At 41.2% G+C, this 21486-nt stretch overlaps 2 protein-coding genes across 15 annotated transcripts in view; one reads left to right on the top strand and one right to left on the bottom strand.

Moving 5' to 3' along the window:
- Nucleotides 1–9598, top strand: part of AKAP19 (A-kinase anchoring protein 19) — a 74954-nt gene extending 65356 nt beyond the window's left edge. For 6 of the 10 annotated variants that reach the window (XM_021531391.3, XM_085585311.1, XM_085585310.1 and 3 more), the window contains 2 exons: nucleotides 1779–1851; nucleotides 5827–9598. In XM_021531391.3, the coding sequence (XP_021387066.1) occupies nucleotides 5983–6243 (261 nt within the window). In that variant the 5' untranslated portion in view covers nucleotides 1779–1851; nucleotides 5827–5982 and the 3' untranslated portion in view covers nucleotides 6244–9598. The remainder of the gene's footprint in view (nucleotides 1–1778; nucleotides 1852–5826) is intronic. The other 4 variants (XR_014956780.1, XR_014956779.1, XR_014956777.1 and 1 more) reach the window with 1 other exon arrangement.
- HIBCH (3-hydroxyisobutyryl-CoA hydrolase) overlaps nucleotides 9595–21486 on the bottom strand; it is a 38684-nt gene continuing 26792 nt past the window's right edge. For 4 of the 5 annotated variants that reach the window (XM_085585305.1, XM_085585308.1, XM_021531413.3 and 1 more), the window contains 3 exons: nucleotides 17656–17775; nucleotides 16492–16525; nucleotides 9595–11586 (listed from right to left, as the gene is read on the bottom strand). In XM_085585305.1, coding sequence (XP_085441431.1) covers nucleotides 11471–11586; nucleotides 16492–16525; nucleotides 17656–17775 — 270 coding nt within the window. In that variant the 3' untranslated portion in view covers nucleotides 9595–11470. Of the gene's footprint in view, nucleotides 11857–16491; nucleotides 16526–17655; nucleotides 17776–21486 lie in introns of all 5 variants that reach the window. The other variant, XM_085585307.1, reaches the window with a different exon arrangement.

Genomic DNA, 21486 nt, shown 5'->3' with positions numbered 1-21486 from the left:
TTGAGGATTTTCATGTTCCTTGACTGCATTACTAAAGTCCTTGAGAGATGAAATTTGACATGGAAATTGCCTCCATTAAGTAACTCAGTGCTCTGACAAAGGAGGTTGTAGGCAGGTGGGGCTCAGTCTCTTCTCTCAGGTAACAAGCAATAGATCCAGAGGAAATTACCTCAGGCTGTACCAGGAGAGGTTTTAGGTTGGATATTAGCAAAGATTCTTCACTGAAAGGGTGGCCAAGATTGGAGCAAGCTGCCCAGGATGTGGAGATGTGGCCCTTAGGGACAGGTTTTAGCTGTGGACGTGGCAGTGCTGGAATAATGGATAGGACTTGATCTGAAAGGCCTTTTCCAACCAAACCAAATTTATGATTCTGTGATCAGCTGTGCTTTTATTGAGAAACCTTTTAAAGTAAACTAGAGGTCTGTCTGATTTGGGAAGGCAAATGTGTAATTCCCTCATTCAGTTACAAACTGGCTTAGAAGGCTGGAAAAGCTTTATCAGTTCTGGCCATGGTGGGGAAAAACCCAAGCCTTTGAAATTCCAGGACGTTCCTTGAGACAGATTAGCAGGAGACTTTCACTTCCATGCTAATCCTGCACAGCAGTTGTTTGCAGTTGCTGCATCCAGCCTTTTCCAATCTGCAGCTCTTATCTCTTGTTGGCACTAAGCGACAGGAGAGGGAGGGGATGGCTCTGAGAGGAATGAGAGCTCCATTTTTGCTTTTCATGTCCTGAGTTGTTTTGGGATAGTTGGGTATCAGTGATTGCCTGAGGCAGCAGAATCTTTGGTATTGTGCTTGTCTTAAAGTAACTGTAGCTGTTTAAAACTTCATTTTCCTATGATTAGGATGAGTTGTTATAATGAATATTATGCAGTGCATCTCCTCTATAGGATTTGCAGGGTGTTAAGGAGAGACAGAACTGAAAGCCTGGTGGGTTGGGCTGCTCTGGGAGCCCCTGCCTGGGGCTGCTTTGCACAGGGAGCTCTGAGTCCTGCAGCGATGGAGGGGATGCTGTGCACTCAGGGAATGATTCATCCTGCTGCCATTTATGTGCTGCTGCTCTGCTCACAGCTGCAGAGGAGCCAAAGGCCAGTGCCACGAGTGCTCCTGAATTGCAGCCTGCCTGGTTAGGGAGAGAGGATATTCTGGGTTCCCTCTCTGCTATTACATGGAGTGTGTGAATATTTTAAGTGATCGGGTGCAGTTCAGAGGTCTGGATGCCTAAGTGCTGCTGGTAGGGTCACCTGCCCAAACTCCAGCTTGGATACCTTTGTTCCAGAGTTTATTGTTTCCATGATAATGGCAGCACTGGGATTGTCTGACTGTTCTCCCTGTGTCCTTGGATAATCCAGGTCCAGGGCTCAGTAGAAGCTTTGAGAGGGAAAAGGGAAAACAAGAGAGAACTTTTGAGGTTAGGCAACAGATGGGACACATTACCCTTCCCATATCCTTGCTGAAGTCCTCTTTATCTGGACTTGCTGTGGGAGGAGGTTGGCATCCTGCAGATGGTCAGGAACCACTTGCCCAAGCAGTGGCCCTGCCCTGAGCCCAGCGTTAGGTGCTGTGTATAAATTGTTGCAGCCTGTCATTCAATCTAATTTATTAAGTGCTGTATCATCCTTTTACCTTTGTCAAAGTCAAGTTCTGTGTGGGAGAAAAGGCAGGCAGGCAGGCTTGTGCAAGGCCAGCACTACAGATTTATTACCTTGGTGGTGAATAATGTGCACCTCTGACATCCTGGAGAGTGCTAAGCTCTGTTCCTGGGTTCCCTTTGCAGAGTCCCAGACGTGAAGCTGGCTGTGCTCTCCTGGGGACGAGGGGACAACCTGTTAGAAGCAGACGTGGTTCTGGTAAGTGGCACTTTGAGCTTCTCTTGTGCATACCCAGAGGAAAACTGAAAGCCTCCCTGCTGGAGGAGTACTCATATTTGAACCAAAAAGTTTGCCTCTGTCACAGCAGGAATTACTTGCTGCCTTCAGCTGGGCAAAGCTGCACGTTTTGAAGCTATTTTGAAAATTATGACTTATTTTTAATCCAGTGACTGCTGTAACATAAAGTCTTGCAGAAAGCAGTTTCTTATAGTGTAATATTGAACTTCAAGGTTTTTTCCTGAGGTTCTCACGGCTGGCAAACATGTAAATGGTAGCAGGAACTTACCTGGTTATGATGGCTACAGATGTTGCATAACAGCAAAATGCTTGCTTTTCTGCTGTTTTCATCATATGATGGTATATTGCAGAGGGCAGTGAAACCCTTATTTTTTGATGTCTTACCTTTTTGCAATTCTTTTTATTCATTAATGCTTTAAAAATCCTGTTTATTTTTTAAAATGGCAGCTATGTGATGAATGTTTTTTTCTTCTATTTTATATTGTCTAATAGCAAATTGCAGGCATCCTTTCAGCATTGTTTTTTCCTTCAGTAGTTAGAAATGAACTTACCTTGGCAGGAAACACTTTGCCAGGCTGGCAAAGAGAATGCTTAGCCCTTGTGTACCCGCTGAGTTCAGCTACCACCCCCTCAGTATTTTCTCACTCCTACTATTACCACAGTAAATAAAGTAATAGGTGAAAAAACATCTGAACTTATCCTTGGGAACTTCCAATTTCAATATGGAATTTATTGTTTTCAAGCCTTTCATTAAAGTCATACACAGTGTTGTGCTGAAGTTAAACGAAGCATTTAAAAACATTTTGACTGTGCATCCAGTAAAATTGAGCACCACTAGTAGCTTATATTTTTCAGATGAATAAATCAGCATTTCACCTACTGTAAAATCTGTCTCTGAAAAGAGAAGATGAGTTCTGGTTTCTGATGGTGCTGTTTAGCTCCTGGTTGAGAGTGAGCAGAGCAGGCAGAGCTGGCTGACCTCTGGCTCCAGCTAAGCCCAGCAGCTTTGTCACGTGAGGAACTGCGCTGCAGAGCTCTTGGCCTGAGCCCCAAACCATCGATGCAGTGATGTCTGAGGCACAACTGGCCACAGAGCAGAGCCTGGGCACTGACAGAAACTGGCTCCTGTCACACAGCTTTGCCTTGTGCAGTTACAGGCATGGGAATAAAATGAGCTGGTTTAATTTGTTGGGTTTTTTCCCTCTCAGGGTATAAGCATTGCAAGGAAAGGTAGAGATGTTAAAATCCCTGTCAGAACTTAACACTCTGGAGATGAGCTAGGCAGAGAGGATTCAGACAGCATTTCACCATGTGTGTGCAGGCAAGGGCTGTAGGCAAAACAAGGAAGCAGCCAGAAGGTTGAGGGCAGCTTCATTTGCAGTAATTTCCGTGCCAGCAATTATTAACTCCAGTAGACCGGGCAAACTGTAACACTCACTGCAGTGCCTTGGAAACTACAGAGCTCTGTGAAGAATGACATGAGCAACAGGTAAGAATTTAAACTAGGGTCCATAACTTGGCTTTGAAGCTCAACTGCTTTGGAACAGTTGAATTGTATTGTGTGTCTGCAAGCTTTAGAGCTGCCCTGTGCCCTGTGTAGGGCAGTCCCAGGAACGTTTGACTTGGCCCAGATGAAGAGGCAGAGGCAGTGAGTTCTGCAGAAGAAGGTGCTGACCATTTTTCCCTACCTGCTTTAGAAGTTTATCTTCTCTCTACTCACATTTTGTCTTTTCCATTAGACACTAACTCACATGCTGGTGTCCCATAACAGAAATCTTCAGCTGCACGAGGGAAACATTAAAGCAATGATAAAATCCTAACTAAAGATAGCTTCTATTTAACAGACCTCCATTAAAAAGCTGAAAAAAAGGGAAAACTACAGCTCCAGACTTGGATAAAAAAATCCAAATCTGAATAGTCTATTTTAAGGAAAGTGGTGGGGATAAACTCTGATAAAAATACACTGCAGCTGTGTACTACCTTGGCTGGATCACGACTGCAGCTTTCAGGCATCAGCAGTGCTGGGTGGTACCTGCTGTTAGTGATTCTTTATCATGTACTTGGATCTACATATTTGTCCAGAAGAGCAAGCGGAAGTGATTAGTATTAATGTTTTATTGATGGTAAATATTTAAATTAGACATGCACAAGATATTACTATTAAAGGTTTGAATTATTCAGCTATCTGAATTGCTTTCAGGCTTCTCCTTGGCCTCTGGTCTGGAGGCATGTTAAGTTTGATCAGTGTATGTGATGGATAGACATGGGTAGGAACCTTCATAGAGATAAATAGTTTTTTGTGCAGTGGAGGGAATCCTGCTGTTTACTCATCTGATGACAAGTTATCCATCCAGTCTTTACACATTTACTGATAAGTTATTGGAATAAAAAATCTGATAGCTTGGCTCTCCTCTGTGTTGGGTAAAACTGCAAGTAGAGGTCAGCCCTTGGCAGTAGGGTTTGTGTTACAGGCCTGTGAACCACAGTGCCTGTCCCAAAGCACTGGGCACGTGCTGCACAGGTCAGTGTGCACAAAGGAGACTTGCTGAACTTCAGTGAGGTGGTTTGCAAACGTTCCTCTACAGTGCTGAAATGTCCTGCTACAAAGCTAAAGGTGTGACAATGTTTGCATGGACTTTGTGGTTTCTGGAGCTCTTTAGGACTGACTTCCTGTCAGGAGCACCAGCCACTCCTTCTGTGCTGGACTTCAGCCCTACAGACAGGTAGCAATGTTTTTTATGAAGCAGCAAGGAGAGGAGAGGAGCTTGTCCCGGGAATCTGGTTCTCCTGAGTCAGCTGCTAGACTGGGGAAGTCCTGTCCTACCTGTGAAGCACCATTTACCTGCAAATGGGATTGATTTCCTCTGCAAATATTTGCCTCTGATCAGGTTACTGGATTGGAGCCCCTATTTCCTCCAGTATATAAAGGAAATAAATAAGGCTTAACATCTTTGCCATGATTGTGTTTTCAAAGGCTATTTACAAAAAAATCTTTAACTTTGGCTGACCTTAGTACAGCGTCATTGGGTGAAGCTGTAGGGAACAGTTGGTTTCTGTGCTGTGCAGTCTTTATTTTGGCTGGCAGTCTGTTAACTCTGATAAGTGGGTAAGTGCATGCCAAGCAAAGTCAGGCATAGCGTGAGAGTCTGCTTTGCCTGAGAGAAAGTAGCCCCAGAAACAGCTTTGTAGGCCAGTAAACAAAACCACAAATGCCAGCATTTGGAGTTCACCAATTCTGTGTCTTGAGGATTTGAAAAGGACTCTGCCAGCTGTTTCCTTGGTCACTTTCTCTTCTCTAGATGTAGAGTCGTCCTGCTCTAGTGAGAATGGTGCTCTGGTTCTGTTGGAACTGCCTTGATCACAGCAGGCTGCTGCTGCTTTCCCTACCCTCTCCAGGGAAAAAACAAAACCAGCTCTTGTTCCTTGTGAATACCTTCTGGTGGCTGCCCTGCTCCAGCCTCCTTCAGCAACAGCAGAATGACACTGGGGATTAATGTCACTGTGCCCAGAGGGCGTGTGACAGCCATGACACGGGACTCTGGCTATGGTGGTTGTGTGGTGCTTCTGGGGTGGTTTTGGTGTTTATTTCCAGCAGCAGCAGTCCCTGGAGCTAAACAGCATTTGTTTGCAGTTCCAGGAGAAGCATAACGCATTGTCAGCTTGGAAGAAATAGACTTTATTTTTTTTATAACACTTTTACATTCCTAGATGCCCCACATCCTATACTGGGAATTGCATTCAAAGGCAGCGTGAATTCAGGTCAAACTTTGCCTACTTGTAGTAGATGGATGTTATTGATAAAAACATTTTACGCAGACTGGGCAGAGATTTACTTAAGCCGCTTCTACAAGCGCCTGTAGTGAATTTACGTTTCCTTTGAACTCACTAGGAATGGTATTGTATTTATTGCCTTTATATGAAACACTGTTTTGACAGATTTCCTTGGAAGAAGCACAAAAGGAGATGTTCTGTTCTTTGAAAATAACTGGAGCCACTGGCAAGAATCAGCGACACTGCATCGAACAAGGGAACTTCCAGGTTATCAAAACATGCTGTTGAACTGAATTTTGCAGCTGCATTTTCCAATGTACCATGGGATGCATCAAATCCAAGGCTGCCTTCCAAGGTTCCAACGCTGTCCAGGATGAGAGGCTCGGGGGAGGCGGCGAGGGGCGCGCTGGGGAGAAGTCGTCGCTGCTGGCGGTGCAGGAGGAGAAGGAACCCTCGAGCACCATCGTGCTGGACTACGCGCAGCGGCTGTCGCGCGAGATCCTGGAGCAGGCGGTCAAGCAGTGGGCGGTGACCGAGAGCAAGTACAGCGACATCCCCTTCATCGAGAGCGACGTGCCCTGAGCTCTCCGGGGCCTGCCCGCCTCAGCGCTCTGTGCGTGTGCCAGTGCAGAGGAAGCACCCCCAGCTGCCCTCTGAGCATCACTGTGGGGAGGGGTCTGCAGGGAGAGCCTGAGAAAAGTTGCCCTTTAGCGTAGAGTGCTAACAAACTGATTGGATCGCAGTAGAACCTGTTCGTCGAGTGTCATTCGTTGTCAGCCGTGCATTGAGTTTGCTCTGTCTTTGTATGTGTTGGATGTGACCAGAAATTAGCGTTAAAAGGAGGATGAGAAGACTGTGGCTGCCCTGCACCTCTACAAGCACTGCCACAGAGGACAAAACGTGGATCATTTCTCTGTTCTGCATAAAAGATCAGTGGTCTGTCTGTAGGTGGGATGAACTCTCTGTGCTTGGTGAATTTGTCTGTGTTTCGCTAAAATGAAATCAAGGTCTGCATGTAGCAAAGGTTACTGCCATCGTAAATTTTACTTTTGATTCTGTGACCTAACTGAATCTGTAAGATCACAAAATGAAGGTGATAGGAGGCACTTTGTAAACCCCAGTAGTATTCAGGGAGCCATTTCGATGATGATGCTATTCACCTTCCATTGAAGTGAACCAGGGAGAAACATGCCAGTGTTGATAAGCAGTGCATTATCAGTAACAGATGCTTCTGTAAATGCATGAAAGCTTTTCTCTAAAAGCCTGCAGTAAGATAGGTTAATGACATCTGGTCACTGCGTTCAGACCAAAGCTGTTTGGTTTTTTGATTTTGTTTGGGGATTTTTTGTGTTAGGGTGCCGGTTTGGGAGGATTTGGTTTTGTTGTTTTACCAGAGAGATGTGCAAAAACTACTGATGGTAGCTAGTGAAAAGAGCCTTCAAAGGTGCGACAGTGCTTTAGGGCAACTTGTTTCATGGGAGCTGTGGTTACATTACACTGCAATTCCTCTCTGAAGTACCACCCTTGGGACAGGCAGGACGTCTTCCTTCAGCTTCTGCAGGCTGCTGCTTCCCCACTGGAAAACCTGTTCATGGCAATGCCAGCAGGAGCCACAGGAGCCCCAGCACTGAGCAGTGCCCTGAATGCAGAGTTAGAGACTAAGCCTTAGACCCAAAGCTCAAGGGCTGCATTTCTCCCCCAGTGCATCCACACATCGCTCCCTGCTTGCCCAGGACTCGCAGCCTGACCCGCTGCATTCACAGCTGGCGTCTGACAGATCAGGACACACATGGATTATTTTCATTCATCCCAAAGGTACAATGTTGCTGAGGTTTATACAAAGTGAAGGCCTTCTAACAGCTTGGCTTTTACTACCTGTTTGTTCCTTTCTCTGTGATGCCCGGTTTAAAAGACATAGTTCTTTTTCCTAGATCAAAATGCTTTCCATTTTGTTTTAATATTACAGAGAAATGCTTTCCATACCAACTAAAGCTGTTACTATTTTTAAAAGGTACACATAGTTCTAGTAAATGATCCAAAGCAGGATTTTTCAAGCAATGGGAAGCAAGCAGAAAGATGACCACGTCAAATGCTGTAGACAGTCCATGAACTGAGCTGTTTTGCAAATGTTGTGACACAAATGTAGGTATTTGAAATTCCCCTATATGGGGAAGTGGTTTTATCAGGAATGAAAGGTGAAAAATGCTTCTCTGTGACACAGCACAAGGCTGCCATTAAATCCCAGTGACCAGACTGGATTCCCAGTGACCTGCTATTAAGGCTCTTCTCAAGCTTTTGCTGGAAAAAGGAACAAAATCAGCTTATGCTGTAATGTCGTCCTCTTTGAAGTTACGTAGTTCTCTTCAAAGCTGTTTGCAAAGTGGGACTAAGGTTTTATGGTTCACTTAAATTCTCCTGCTAAGTGACGTTCCTTCAAGTTCTACAGCATATAAAACATTTGCTCATACTCTGTTTGCTCTAAAAATCTCCATGTATTAGTGTGAGTTAGAAAGCAAAGCCAAATCACTGATCCAAGTCAGTACATATCAACTGGATATTGATTAAGCACAGTATTAAAAAAGATTCCTAATCTTACTCTTGCTAAAATAAAGCTTTATTTAAAAAAAAGGGCCAACCTTTCTAACATGAGTGTGGGCTCGAGAATGTGAACACTGCTAACCACAGTAATTAAAAATAAAAAACCAAAGCTCCATAGCCATTGTTGGCCAGGCAGGTGAGGAGCAGGTAGAAAACTGGACTCGCTGTCAGAGCACCTCTAGGTAGATCTGCCCTGGCCCTTGTACAAGGCACCCTGGTGGTGGCCACAGGCAGTGAGGTGCTGCAGTGCTTCCTGTTTCCACGTCTCAAATCCTTCCCCTGGATGTAGCCTTAGCATCTGACACTCTTTAAGAATATCAGATGCACTTTTGAAAGCAGTTCCCTGCTGGCAGGCTGCCACTGCACGGTCCAACAGCAGGCAGAGTTATAAAGCAGCCTGAGGTTCCAGCACAGCATCGCGTGTGATCAGCACTGGGAATTTCCCCAGAGGAGGTCGCCCAGTCACCCTGCCCATGCCCCAAGGACGGCTCCCCTTGGAGGAGCTGCTGTGTGGGGTGGCTGCCCTGCCTGCCCCCAGAGCTGCCCCGGGGTGACTCAGCACCAGCTCTTGGTGGCCCAGCCTGTCCCTCGCCTGCAGCCTCCAACCTCAGCCCTCACTGGTGCCTGGAGATTCCAGCAGCTTCAGAGCGGCCCCAGGGGCAATTCCAGCTGCTCTGGGATGCTTTCCATGACACTGGCACTTCAGGGAAGGCATGCAGCAAATGGAAAGCAAACAACAGGGAGACGGCTTCTCACCAGGAAAATCATCTCTTTTACAGGATGCTGTCCTTATAAATAATGCACTTACCCTTAACAGAAAATAAATCTATTCAGTGCTACGGTCTGGTAAGAGATGGAGGGAGATCTCTCTCCAGAGCTCTGGTGTGCATTTAACAGGCTCAATACTAATACATAGTAAAAATAAAGACTTCTTCACCTAAATACATTTATGCTAAGCTGTGCTAGAGTTTTAGAGCTACTGACAGTGGGTTTCCAGCTAAGTTATTGATTATTTGACTTGATTTTGTGTAATAAAGGCACTCCAGTTTGGGACTGGCATACTCTGCAAAACTGTTTACTTCTGTTTAGGAGTTAAAAATACATTTGCTTTATATTTTCTCCAGGAAACAAGATTAATCTGAGTGGATATAATGTGACTGACTTGATATTCTAATAATGGTTCAAAATACATTAACTGCAGCACAACTTTGTAAAGTTGACATCTCTGGACTAAGGCACATCAATATTCCCAAATAAAACACACTACAATATATTTTTACAATATTTTTTTGTGGAAAATATTTTCTTGTGGACCAAATAAAATTCAACTTAACATCTGCTTGTATGCCTTTTATTTGAAAAAAACACAAGATTACACAGCTTGGACAGGATCTTGTTACGTTGAGCTTGGGATAATTCCTGTTCACATAAATTCTGGAAGCAACTGAACATGAAAGTCAAAGTTTATTAATTCAAAAGTATGTTCTTCCTAAGATGGTGTACAATCAGAGGAGGCATGATTCCTACTCCCTGGGAATGACTGTGTTTTTCATTTAATATAGTTGGCTGAAGGCTGCTCCTTTTATACAAACATAATGGAATTATTAAGATAACCAATCTTTAAAAAATAAATTAAAAATAGCAATTGTTTATGAACATAAGACATACAAAAAATTTAATTAATACAGGGGGAGGTTTGCACTTCTTATGGGACCAGCCTGAAGTAGAAAGTCATGTGACACTTTCAGAATTACCCTAGCGGTTTTAATGAAATCTCAATTACTTTTGGAACTAAACAGTCCCATAATAGGTATGTCCACAGTAACATGAACTCGCAGCTGAAATGTTAACAATTTTATCTTACAAGACTCTAGTGCCAAAGCAAGGTGGCATTTTTTTCTTAACTTAGCTATCCATTTGCTCACCTCTGATTTTTAGAAAGTCATTCTTCGTAGTTCACCTTGATGGCTGAATTTCCTGGACTTTGTTTCCAGGTAACAGCTCCTAGAAAGGGAGGAGCCTTAAGCCATTGCAGACTATTGCTGATGGTCATAAAAACTGCCCAACGTTGAAAACTCTGTAATGGTTCTGCTGCTGCTCTGACTTTTTGTTTCCCCAGTGCTGGTTACTGACTATGGCATTTGAACAGAAGTTTTCTTCCTTTGATCTTCAGAGAAGCCAAAATTTGTACTTGTGACCTGCCTGTAAGTGTAGAAGTAAGCAGAAAGAAACACTGCTGTGTGATCTGATGAAGCATAAAAAAGAAGGCGTAATGTTGAAGAAAGATTAATAGCTGTCTGTTGCATATACAATAGAAAAAATAATTTCCCTCCCACAGATACTTGTATCAAGGGGTTCTGGTTATGTTGTGTAACTTCATGTGTTATCAGCATCAGAGCCCCACCACCTTGGTGCACTGGAAATGTGCTGCTTGGTGTTCACAGCAAGGTTTGAGGCACTTTGTTTCTTCACCACTGTAAGGCCAAGAAAAACCAGCAATTTTCTGAAATCGTGAAATACTGATTATGCAGTTGAATCAGACATAATGACATTTTTAAAAATGGGCTATGCAAGCAAAGAGAAGTGTGCTCCAGGCTCTGGCAACATTATCACATTTGAAACAATGTTTACATCACACTGCAAGGCTGAAAAATGTCAAACGTTTAATCAATAGAACAATTCCTTGTTCTCAGACTAATAATGTATCAAAGTCTGAGCTTTTATTTAAAAGGATATTTAACACCGTGAATTCTGTCTTGCATTTTCCTTGGCAGTACTGACTGCATTCAAGGTTTAACCATACTTTATTTTCATTGTACACAGAAGAATCTGTGGCACAATCCCAATTTACCAGATCAGCAACAAAGCCAATAACACAAAAGGTCTCTTGACTTCTTGCATATTAGGTCACCCCTTAAACTATTTTCCCCAAGGGCTCCTCCTAAACTAAGAGTTGATGCAAAAAATTAAATGTTAATCACTGTGTAAAGCAGTAAAAATAACAATTTGCCTTAAAGTGATTTTTCCCATTATTAATCAGAGATGCAATTATTTTCTCATTACAGAGAATGTTCCTGAATGAAAAAAAAAACCAAAAAAAAAACCCCAACAAAACTTGTAAATCTCAGGCTAGTTAAAAAAGTCTTGTCCAAATTCATCACACTGCAGTTAATTTATCATAGAACTAAGCAGATGTCAGTAGGTTTGATCTTTACAGCTTGAGATCATCATTTCCCAGTGGTTTAAAACAATTGTCCACAAATTCATCGCTGACTTCTTCTAGAGCAGCTGGCTTCCATTTGGGGGACTGGTCTTTGTCAATCAGCACTGCCAGGTGGAACAGAGAAACACCAAAGTTACTCATAAAGTTCCTCTAATTAAATGACTTAAGATTGCATCAAGACAGATCACTACAGTGATTCCATGGGGGAGACAAATCCATGTGCTCTGGAGAAGGCAGCTTTTGTAACAGAGATATTTCTACTCTAATCAATGTTCCTGAGTTGTGACCTGTCCAGAGATGTCTCTGGGAGTTGCCAGATGATACAAGGAGCAGTGAATCACTTCAGAAGCAGCCCAAGATTTGAAGGAATACACCTGAAATGAGTGGATTAGTTAGACCTGCCACTCTTGGCTGACTTACGCCTCTTCATGGGAGCCTGCGAATGGTACATCACGGTGCTCCTTTTGGACAAGGCTTTCACACCTCTGTGCAAAATCTGACTCTTGGGAGAGTACAGGAGATGACTCAGTGCTGCTAAGTGCCTAAAACTAATTTAAACATATCACATTAATAATGAAATAACTCACAAGGAGAGAGTAAAACCAGGTATTTTTGTGGGAACCGAGGGTGTTTATTTGTAAATACTGACAGCTGCTGAGGCCTGGGTAGATTTAACTGTGGCAATCTGTATAATCTTAGTATAATCTTTATGCTGCATCCTGGAAAATACATTACTGAAGATAAAAACCATCACTGAATGAATCACATGTAAAAGACTGACAAGAAAATGCCAATTCTCAAAGAACATTCCCTGCATCACAGGAATGTTGAAGGGATGTCAGTGATGGCTGCATTAGCAAACAATAAAACAACACAGAGTTAAATTTGTGTGTAAAAATGATGAGTTTTAATGGAATTCCAGAGCATCCTTCCAAGCACCTTTCAGGCTTTACAAAACTCATAGAGGTGCTACTGAAAATGTGAAATTTTTATTTAAAGGAGAACAGCTGTAAGAACTGTAGCTCTCTAGGATGCACTGATTGCCAACCCTCACAACACACATTCCCTTCAGGTGAGTGAGATCAGCGACTGATTTGGAGATGCACCTGTGGCCTGGAGAAACCTCCTGACCAACACAGCTCACAGCATATAAGAGAGGATGAGCAGCAAGAGGAAGCACATTTCAAATTTCTCTCCTGAGAATGGCTTTTACCTATTTTCTAACAAAGACTTTAGAAGAGGGTGATTCTGAAGGCAGGTGACCAGATATTTCCAAGAATAACAGCTATTTTTGGGTAAGCTGTCATGCTTTTCTGAGTTTGTTCTTACAGAGTGAACTACAAATATCCAAGATAAGGAATGCATAAGGGGGTAGAATGTTATGTTCAGTGAAAAGAATACCTACCTAAAGATTGTGTTTATCAAAAAAACAGGCATTATGGTCTGCCTATCAACTTGTAGTAGAAAAAAGTGACCTGAAAACTTCTCTTTAACTTTTCTGTCTTTAACCAGTGGTTGAGAATGGCTAGGAAATACACACCATTCAAATGACAACTGCACTAATTAATATTTCTGTAGCTGAATATACACAGGTATCACAGTGTTTTAGCTTACACTCCCAAAGAGAAAGGCAAATCAGAGCCCTACACCTATTTACTTGTAAATAGGGAACTAAGGACTCCTTAGAAACAGATTAATTGTAAAAAGTAACCCATTATATGAGAAACTGCAATTCCACTGAAAACTGAATTTATGAGGACAATTCTTTAAAAGAAAAGTCCTGTAAAAGACTGCTTTTACTGTGCTGTTCAACTGGGTAACTTACTGAAAAGCTGTGATCTAGCAGGGTATTTCTGAACACGGTGAAACCACTGACTGGCTTGGATCAAAAGATGCAATTATCCCAAATCAACTGTATTTATTCCACTGGAATAGTACTTATTTCTTCAGTTTTAGTTGAAGTTCACAGTCTAGCCAAAACAGTCTAGTTGTTATTCACAAAAGCCAACACTGACTAGAGATGGTTTAAATTAAAGTGGAAAAAGTGTCCATGTGTATGTTACTACAGCTTCCCCTCTGCCATGCTGCAGAAAGTGCTGCCAGTTCTCCACTCCAGGGTACTGCTGTCTATTCAAGTTCATCTTCCTGTTTGGATCTGTGGCCAGTTTTACTCTGGAGGATAAACTTAATGCTCATAATGGTCTCTCCAGTGGAGTCTTTAATCTTGTATGAGTCAAAATATTTGTTTTCTAGTAGAATCAGGAAAATATTCCCTTTCTACATTGGCTTCTTTCTATTTTGTATCTCTCCAGCTTGAGATCAATCATTAAGAAAACAGAAATTCTGAAGACTTCTAAGGTAGGCTAAGAGAAATTCATTATGATAAAAGTAACTGAGCACAGACATTGTATTAACGGTTTGTTCTTGTGTTTCACTTTTTTAAATCAAAATCCCAAACCCCTCTGTTCACTAGCAGAGACTTTGCCAGACTTCAGGTAGTGCTCTCTTGCTGAGCTTCCTCCAGCACAGTCAAAAGTCTGGTACTTCCAAGCCCCTGACATTCTGTTTGCTGCCATAAAATATCTCGGCTCCTGCAGGGCCCTGGGGTGCCCAGGGTACACTCACATCTGCCAGCCCTGCAGGGGAGGTGGCAGAAGCTGCACAGAAATACCATATTTGCAGCATCAGCAAGATGTAGAAGACCTTTACAATTCCATTTCAAGTGCACATTCCTGCACAAAGAGTTAGGAGAGTGAGTTAACAGATATTTGTCCCTGAGATTTGCTGCTGAGATTGTATCCTGCCTGGATGTGTTTGAGCACTCACTCCAAAAATGGCCACTTCTCTTAGGCAGTAAAATTTGAAAAACAATTCTTGGAAACCCCCCAGACCTATGCATTTCTTAGTTGACATATTATTCAATTAATCAAGGTGAAAAATTGATACCTAATGTGTTTCAAATCCACTTTTACCATTTTATAGGAAAATGCAGATGAAATATGATCTGTGTGTTTTATACTTTAAGAGTTTTGGCTTTTCTTTAATCACTCCAATCACAAGAATCATAAACAGGGAAGACTGCCACAGCAGATTTTCAGGTTGAAAGAAAAAAGAGAAATTTTGACCTCAGGTCAAAGCTGGTTTTAAAAGCTTTAAAACTACTCCCTAGAAAGCCTTTTAAATTTATGGTTTGAAGCAGATGAAAGGTATTAGTAAAACCTGACCTGTGGCCATCGGCTGCCGAGAAACATTCTTAAACTAAAATCTGATTGTTGTAACTCAACATCTTTTGGTGGTAGAGAAGGTCAAGAGCCAGCTCTTAAATGCTCGTAATATAAGGCTTTAAGAAAGAGAAAGCTAATACTTAACACTTTTATCAATTTTATTCATAATGGTTGGTCCTGTGAAGTACTTAATAATCTCCCTTCCCGTTAAAAAGGATGCTCAGCACATTGATGGATAATGATTTTTATGAAAATAGAACAAACTACAAAAGTGATCTTGAGTCAGATTCTACACTCCTCTGCAACAAGAGAAACAATGCTAAGACTGAAAATCTGAGAACAGGATCCATCCAGTAAGCAGAGAAGAAATGTGCTTCAGGAACAAATTATTATTATTATTATATGCAATCCCCTCAGTGCATCTGGATCTTTGAATTTGTTTTTTTCCTTCCTCTGATACAGTTAAACTTTTGCTGCATCATCCTGTATAAAAAAGAAGCTTCTCAACTGCTGTTCTTTCAGCCTCTCTCTTTACAAGCAGTTTGTGTATTTCCTGGCCATACTGACAAGGGATTTGCCTTTGTACTGCACTGTGGTCCCAGATGGTTTCATGACCTTGTGCCTTGCAAGGAGAAATTCAGTTGGCGTTCCTCTGACTCTCAGAGAGTTTGTCACTTCCTGAATAACTACATTTCAGCAGCTTATTTGCTGATTTAGAAAATATCCCAGGAAAAGTATTTTTAAGATATCCTTGTCCCCATTACCAACTTAATGAAAACCACTTTTCAACATGTGTGGTAAATTCTTCAAAGGAGTGTCTGTTAATAAGTGCTAAAGACTAATTAATTAAAACCAGAAACCTTCCCTATGCTGGATGGATAAATTTTGCATTTCTCACCCCAGGCTATCTTTAGTACAGTGTTACTAATAGCAGACACTCCAACTAATATCCATTCCTCAAGTGGAATTTAAACTGCTTTATAAAGACAGACATAAAATAATGAGGAGGAGGTGATAATACTTGAGTATGTAACTGTGTGAATTAAAAGTTCAACCAAAAGTTGAAATGCCTTGTACTGTAAGCTCCTTGGAAAAAGAAATGCCTTTGCTTTATTTCATCTCGTGATGAATAGTACATAAATAATTGCTACAACTCCTAACAGATGTGACTTTGGGTTTGACAAACTGCACAGTGAATCAGCAGCAGGATCAAGGACAGGCTTGAAGTCTGTCCCCTAGATGCATTTGCTGAGCCATCGCTCTACTTTTACCACAACCTCTCTTCACCAATGCCTTAAAATGCTGAATTAGTTAATGTTAAGTTTACATATATAGTTTTTTAGTAGTAAGACACTTCCATCCAGAGATATTCTGGACACGGAGGAAAGTAAGTCTTTGCTCTAACAGTTTTCTATATGAGCAATTGTTTTTGATTTTGAGTCTCAAAGCACTGGGTAGCTGGCTGAACCAGATCAGTGGCAACACTAAACCTGGACACAAGTGATGCACGCAGATCCTCAGTACTGTCAGTGTTAAATGTAAAATGGTGCAACCAGGGGGATAAATAACATTAGGGAACTGAGACTGCACAAAGGAAACAACATGGTTCTTGTGCTTTGGAACAATAACAAATTTTGGCCACATAGAAGTCCTATAAGTTATGGAAAGCTGGGAAGTTTTTTTGGGCTGTTGCTGCATGCACTTATAGTGATTTCCAAAGAAGCACCACAATTGTGAGTTTGTGTGCTATTAAGCTTGAGGAATGTTTCTGGTGTGAATACTTACCTGCTCGAACCCCTTCGTAGAAGTCATGGCCTTTCTGAAAGATTATTAAAAAAAAAGCTGTAACATGACAGATCCTATTTATCCCATCTTTCCCTATCCCACTTCTGCTTGAAATACACATTCTCAAAATTCAGTTAAATCCCACTTGTACTGTTCTTTTCTAGGCCTACTTTGTCTTTACTTATTAATGAGCTGTGTATCTTCTTGCTTAAATGCAGCCACATCTTTTAACACCAGTCTGTTGACCTGTAGCTGATCAGGAACTGTGCCACAGTCCTAGTTCTCTCTGTGTAACACCTCAGATCTTTTTCTAAAGAGGTTCACATAAAGGGGCTAAGGTGTGCAGTATCAGAAATTCTTTTGAGAAAGGCCAGTCTTGTGATGTATTCTGCATACTTGGAACATTTTGCAGTTAATTGGAACCCTGTAAACATCCAGTTGTTTTTTAAAAAAGGGAAATGTAACATTTAAATCCCTAAGCACGCTTCACTAGAAATGGAGCCACAATCTTAGTTTTAGTCAGGCATTAGAACATATCAGAATTAGACAAATTTTCACTTCTTTAAGTATTTACTTTAACCATCACAAATAATTGGACACATAAAAACTTTATTTTAAAATGTGACAAAACTAATAATAAGGATGCCATGGCAAACTCTGTAAGGAATTTGTTCAGTTAGCAACTCTGTTCCACTGGAAGGATCACTTTCTCATATGCTATCCAAGTACTCAGCACTTAGTACAAATAGCACTAAAATCTCTTGCTGTGATAAATTTTTCATAGACAACACTCTTGAAAGGCAATGATAAACAACTATTTGCACCCTGCTGCTGGGAACTGAGGGCTAAGTAATTTGAATAGAAAACCTGTTCAAGAACAACAGTTTTAAAACTAGAATCCAAATAGGAAACTATATATTAATGTTTTCATACTTTAACAGAAGTCTTCTACATTCCCATCTGAGCATCATTAATGTAGTGTCCTTTGCATTCCATATAATAACATGAAATGAGAAAAAAGTGACAGCCTCACAAACACGCAAAGATGATACTGAAAGCTAAAACCTATAAGCTCTTGATGAAAGCTACATAAAATTTTTAGTCTCTAGTAAACTGTTCTTCCCCTGTGGCTGGAAAGGGACAAGGGGCTCAGCTGTTGCTTACCATGCATGCTTGGCTCAGTCTGTATTCCATCCGGAGTACCTCCTGTAAGCTCATGGAAGCTCCTTCTCTGAGCTGTCTGAGAGTCAGCTTTAAAGATGTAGGTGACATCTTATTAATAGTCTGGGGAAGACATTAACATTATTTTTATTTTCTTCAATTTAGACACTTTTTCAAGTCTGTCTTTTGTGCATTTTAAACTTTGTGAAGTAAATTATGGCTCTCTTCTCCCTGAGCTCCCTCTGTGACACGTATTCCTCCTGCTCCCTCCCACCAAACTGTCACATTAAATGAACTTTCCTGCAAAAGCTTTGATCAGCAAGATCTCTGGGATGTGTGCCATCACTTGTGGAAAACCTAGAACTCCTAAGGTCCCATCATTTAAGATAAAATTACTACTAGCCAGAGAAATTACTGTAGTTTGAAAGACATTTTCAAGGAGAATCTTTTGTTAAGTGAAGATAAGTGTTACAAGCAATTATACTTTGGTTTTGAATATCATATATATATATATTTAGTGTGAATTACTCAGATTTACTGATATTGTAGGTTAAATTAGTATCCCTTAGCATTTAAGTTTTATTTGGTAATAAGGTAGCAATAGAGAGATTGACAACAAACTTCAAGTCGTTGCTTCATGATCATTGGCAAAGACCAAATGATATGCAAAGAAGTAATCTGTGGAAGAAAATATCACAATAAACCAAGCATATTTATCCAGCTTTCCTATCTAGGATCAACAGATACTGAAGTAATTTAGCTCTACATTACTCTGCTGATAGAGGCTTGGAGGTCTTGCCTTACTTCTCTTGACAGAAGCACAGGATATAGATATTGTGCCACAGACAGGATTCTTTTAAAGCACACGAATAAATGCTGTAAATCTGGCTCTCAGGAGTATCCTTTGGTGAACTGCATGCCAGTAAACAGTAGGGGAAAGTGGGAAGAAAGACAAAATCCTAGTTAAGGAAAAAGAACTGAGCTTTAAAGCTTCACGGGGTTGTGGGGAAAAGGAGCTAAATCTTATTGTTGCTTATCATTGTTTTCTTATGCTAAACATAATCCCCCTTTCTCTGTAAACCTAAACAGAAGATCTATATCATTCACGGTACAATAGACATTTCCTGATAATTAGGACATTTTTATCACTATTAAAAAGCAGCAGATGGTAAGATTTGCCTCTTTACATTATTGTCACTGCAGACATTAGGCTCCTTACCACAGCCTGAAATGGCAGGTTTCCAGTCATCAGCAGCAACATTTTTTTCTAGCTCCCAATTACTCTTCATCCCTCCAGACACCAGCTGATACAGCAGTGACCCATTTTGCCTAGTTAAGCTGGAGAACATGTGATTGTTTATAAGCAGGAGTCTGGAATTGTGCCTTCAAAGCACTGGTTCTGTAGTTCTGTAACTTGCATGTAACCACTGTGCTTGAGAGAGAAGCTGGCAAAGAATGAGCCAACACTGGCTCCACGTGCCAACAGCTGTGGTCAAGCTCTCCAACAATGAGCTGCCCTTCAGCTAATTAAGAAATCTGCTGTACCTCTAACTACATAACTCTGTAGGTCCCACATGGGTGGCAGCTCTTAACTGGACCCCTTATTTCCTCTAAGATGCTCTTGCTGGCCTTATCTTTCAGCTGGACCTTTCCTCCAGGAAATGTGCTGAGTTTCACATTCTGTCATTTAGAATAGAGTCTTTGCTCAGACCAGGTTAAATGCTATGCATGGTATAGCCAGATGGCTCCAGGGGTGAAATGGTCATGGCAAGTTCTGGTCAAAGCAAGCACTGGAATGGGGAAGATCTGAAAACAGCACTTAAGGCAGCTGCTAGATGCACTAGACTGGTTATCTTGGCATATCAATGAGGCTGAAGGTGGAGGAGGTACTGACATAAATCAAGCTGGAGGAAGAGGAACATGGCAGGAAAATGGGTAGGTGTAATTGCAGAAAAATGAGTCACCAGTGTAGCTATAAATACATTCTCTGTACAAAGAGGAGGGGGTTGGTGCTAGGGAACAAGCCTGAAAAAGAGACAGGATAGGCTGGATTGGGGAGTACTAAAATGCAAAGAAGTCTTCATAGAAGTATTTGACATCTATTCCAGTATCTTTCAAACCATCTTGATTTTGACACAATGACCTCAAAAGCTCTAAGCTGAATTTGCAGTAGACTGAACACCAATAAAATGCTAACAGAAGGTGACTGAATTAAGTGGCACTGACACAGCAGATTTCCTTACAAGCATAAAAGTGGGAATAGTGACTTTCTTTCACTTAAAAGCCCCAAACCCTCCCAGAGGTCCAGTGCCTCACTTCCCTTCCAATAGATGAAGCCATCCATCACTTACTTTCTGAGCTATCAATGCATTTGTTCAGCCACAGGGAACTGTCCTGGAGGAGTTCTGACAATGTATGAGGAGTATCTATCCAAAACTACACAGGAAAGCTGCCCAAAGACAGGGCATCACTCTCACTGTCTGGTAACAAAATTTCAGAATGCTTCTTTGAATTCAACACTACCAAGCTTCATTCCTGCAATCTACCTCACCCATTTGCTGCACACACATTAAAGTTTCAGGAGCTATTATGTGCATCCCAGGCTGCTCAGCAGATCTGGACAATGGACAATATGTCTTGTAATCTTTGGTCTGTAGTGTCCTGCACAGAACATTGGCACTCATTCAGTAACAATGAAACATTCTAAACCATGAAGTGTCAGTGCTCAGGAGGTGCACTGTCCTGCCAAAAACCTCTAAGAAAGCATTATGTGAAAACCAAGTCAAGTATCTGATGCTTTTCAGGTTTAGACTCTGCATTTACTTCATCCCACTAGAAATAGTACACCTACCCCTCAGATTAAAGCTTTTTGGCTCATGTAAATTCTGAAAGCAAAGTAGCACTACAAAGTTTAAAGGTTTGAAAACTACTGAGTTCAAAGTGTTAGTATTCTAGCTTTCTACCTGTTTGTAGCTGGGTTCAAAATGTGGTATAAATCATGAAGTTATTCTCAAGTAGGATTTTAACAACTTTATATTCTTCTTCACACAATATTTCAGTATCAGATATGTGACAGCCTGCCAAGCAGGCATGTTTTGAAAGTAAAAAGCAGGAGTACTTTAGGTCAAAGAGACCAGGGTACTTGGGATAGCATGGCATACTTGGATTATTGCAGAACTAGGAGTTCCATTTTATTAGCCTTGTTTATCCAAGGTACAAGGTCCCTCCAAATTCGGATATTTGTATTAAAATTTCAGTTAGGGCTTATTCCATGAGCTTACTTATATGTATAATAAATACAGGAACAAACAAGGAGAATAAGCATAGACATTGCTGTTACCAAATCAGCTGATAGGATATTTATCAGGTGGATTTGCTGTTGTTCCTGGACACTAACATGAAACCTTGGTTTCACAACCTTGTCTAATCCTACTGCTTAGCACAGCATATCTGCTGTAAGAAACTCCTCTGAAATTGAAGTATTTGTTCACACTAAAGTCTTGCATCTGATAGAAAATGTGTGATTTGTTTCATGGTGATTTTCCCATGAATTTCTGCATGGACTGAAGCAAGTCATGCTAACACAGTCTTATCTCTTGAACAGAACAGACAATTGTTCTAAAACTCTGATCAACTCCAAGGACATTCATTTATGAATCACATGAAAGAAAAAAGTTGTTATAAAAGTCCTATTAAAGACATAAGAGAACGGAAGAAGAAACAAAATAGCCTTTTTTGTTGTTGTTCAGGAATTTAAAAAAACCAGTAACACAAAATCATAACTTTGAAGTAGATGACCTAATTTAGTCATCAATAGGTTACTTAGTTTTAAGT

Source organism: Lonchura striata, chromosome 7, assembly GCF_050655825.1.
Source record: "Lonchura striata isolate lonStrDom1 chromosome 7, ASM5065582v1, whole genome shotgun sequence".
Classification (NCBI taxonomy): Eukaryota; Metazoa; Chordata; class Aves; order Passeriformes; family Estrildidae; genus Lonchura; species Lonchura striata.
This window is presented reverse-complemented; position numbering and strand designations above follow the sequence as displayed.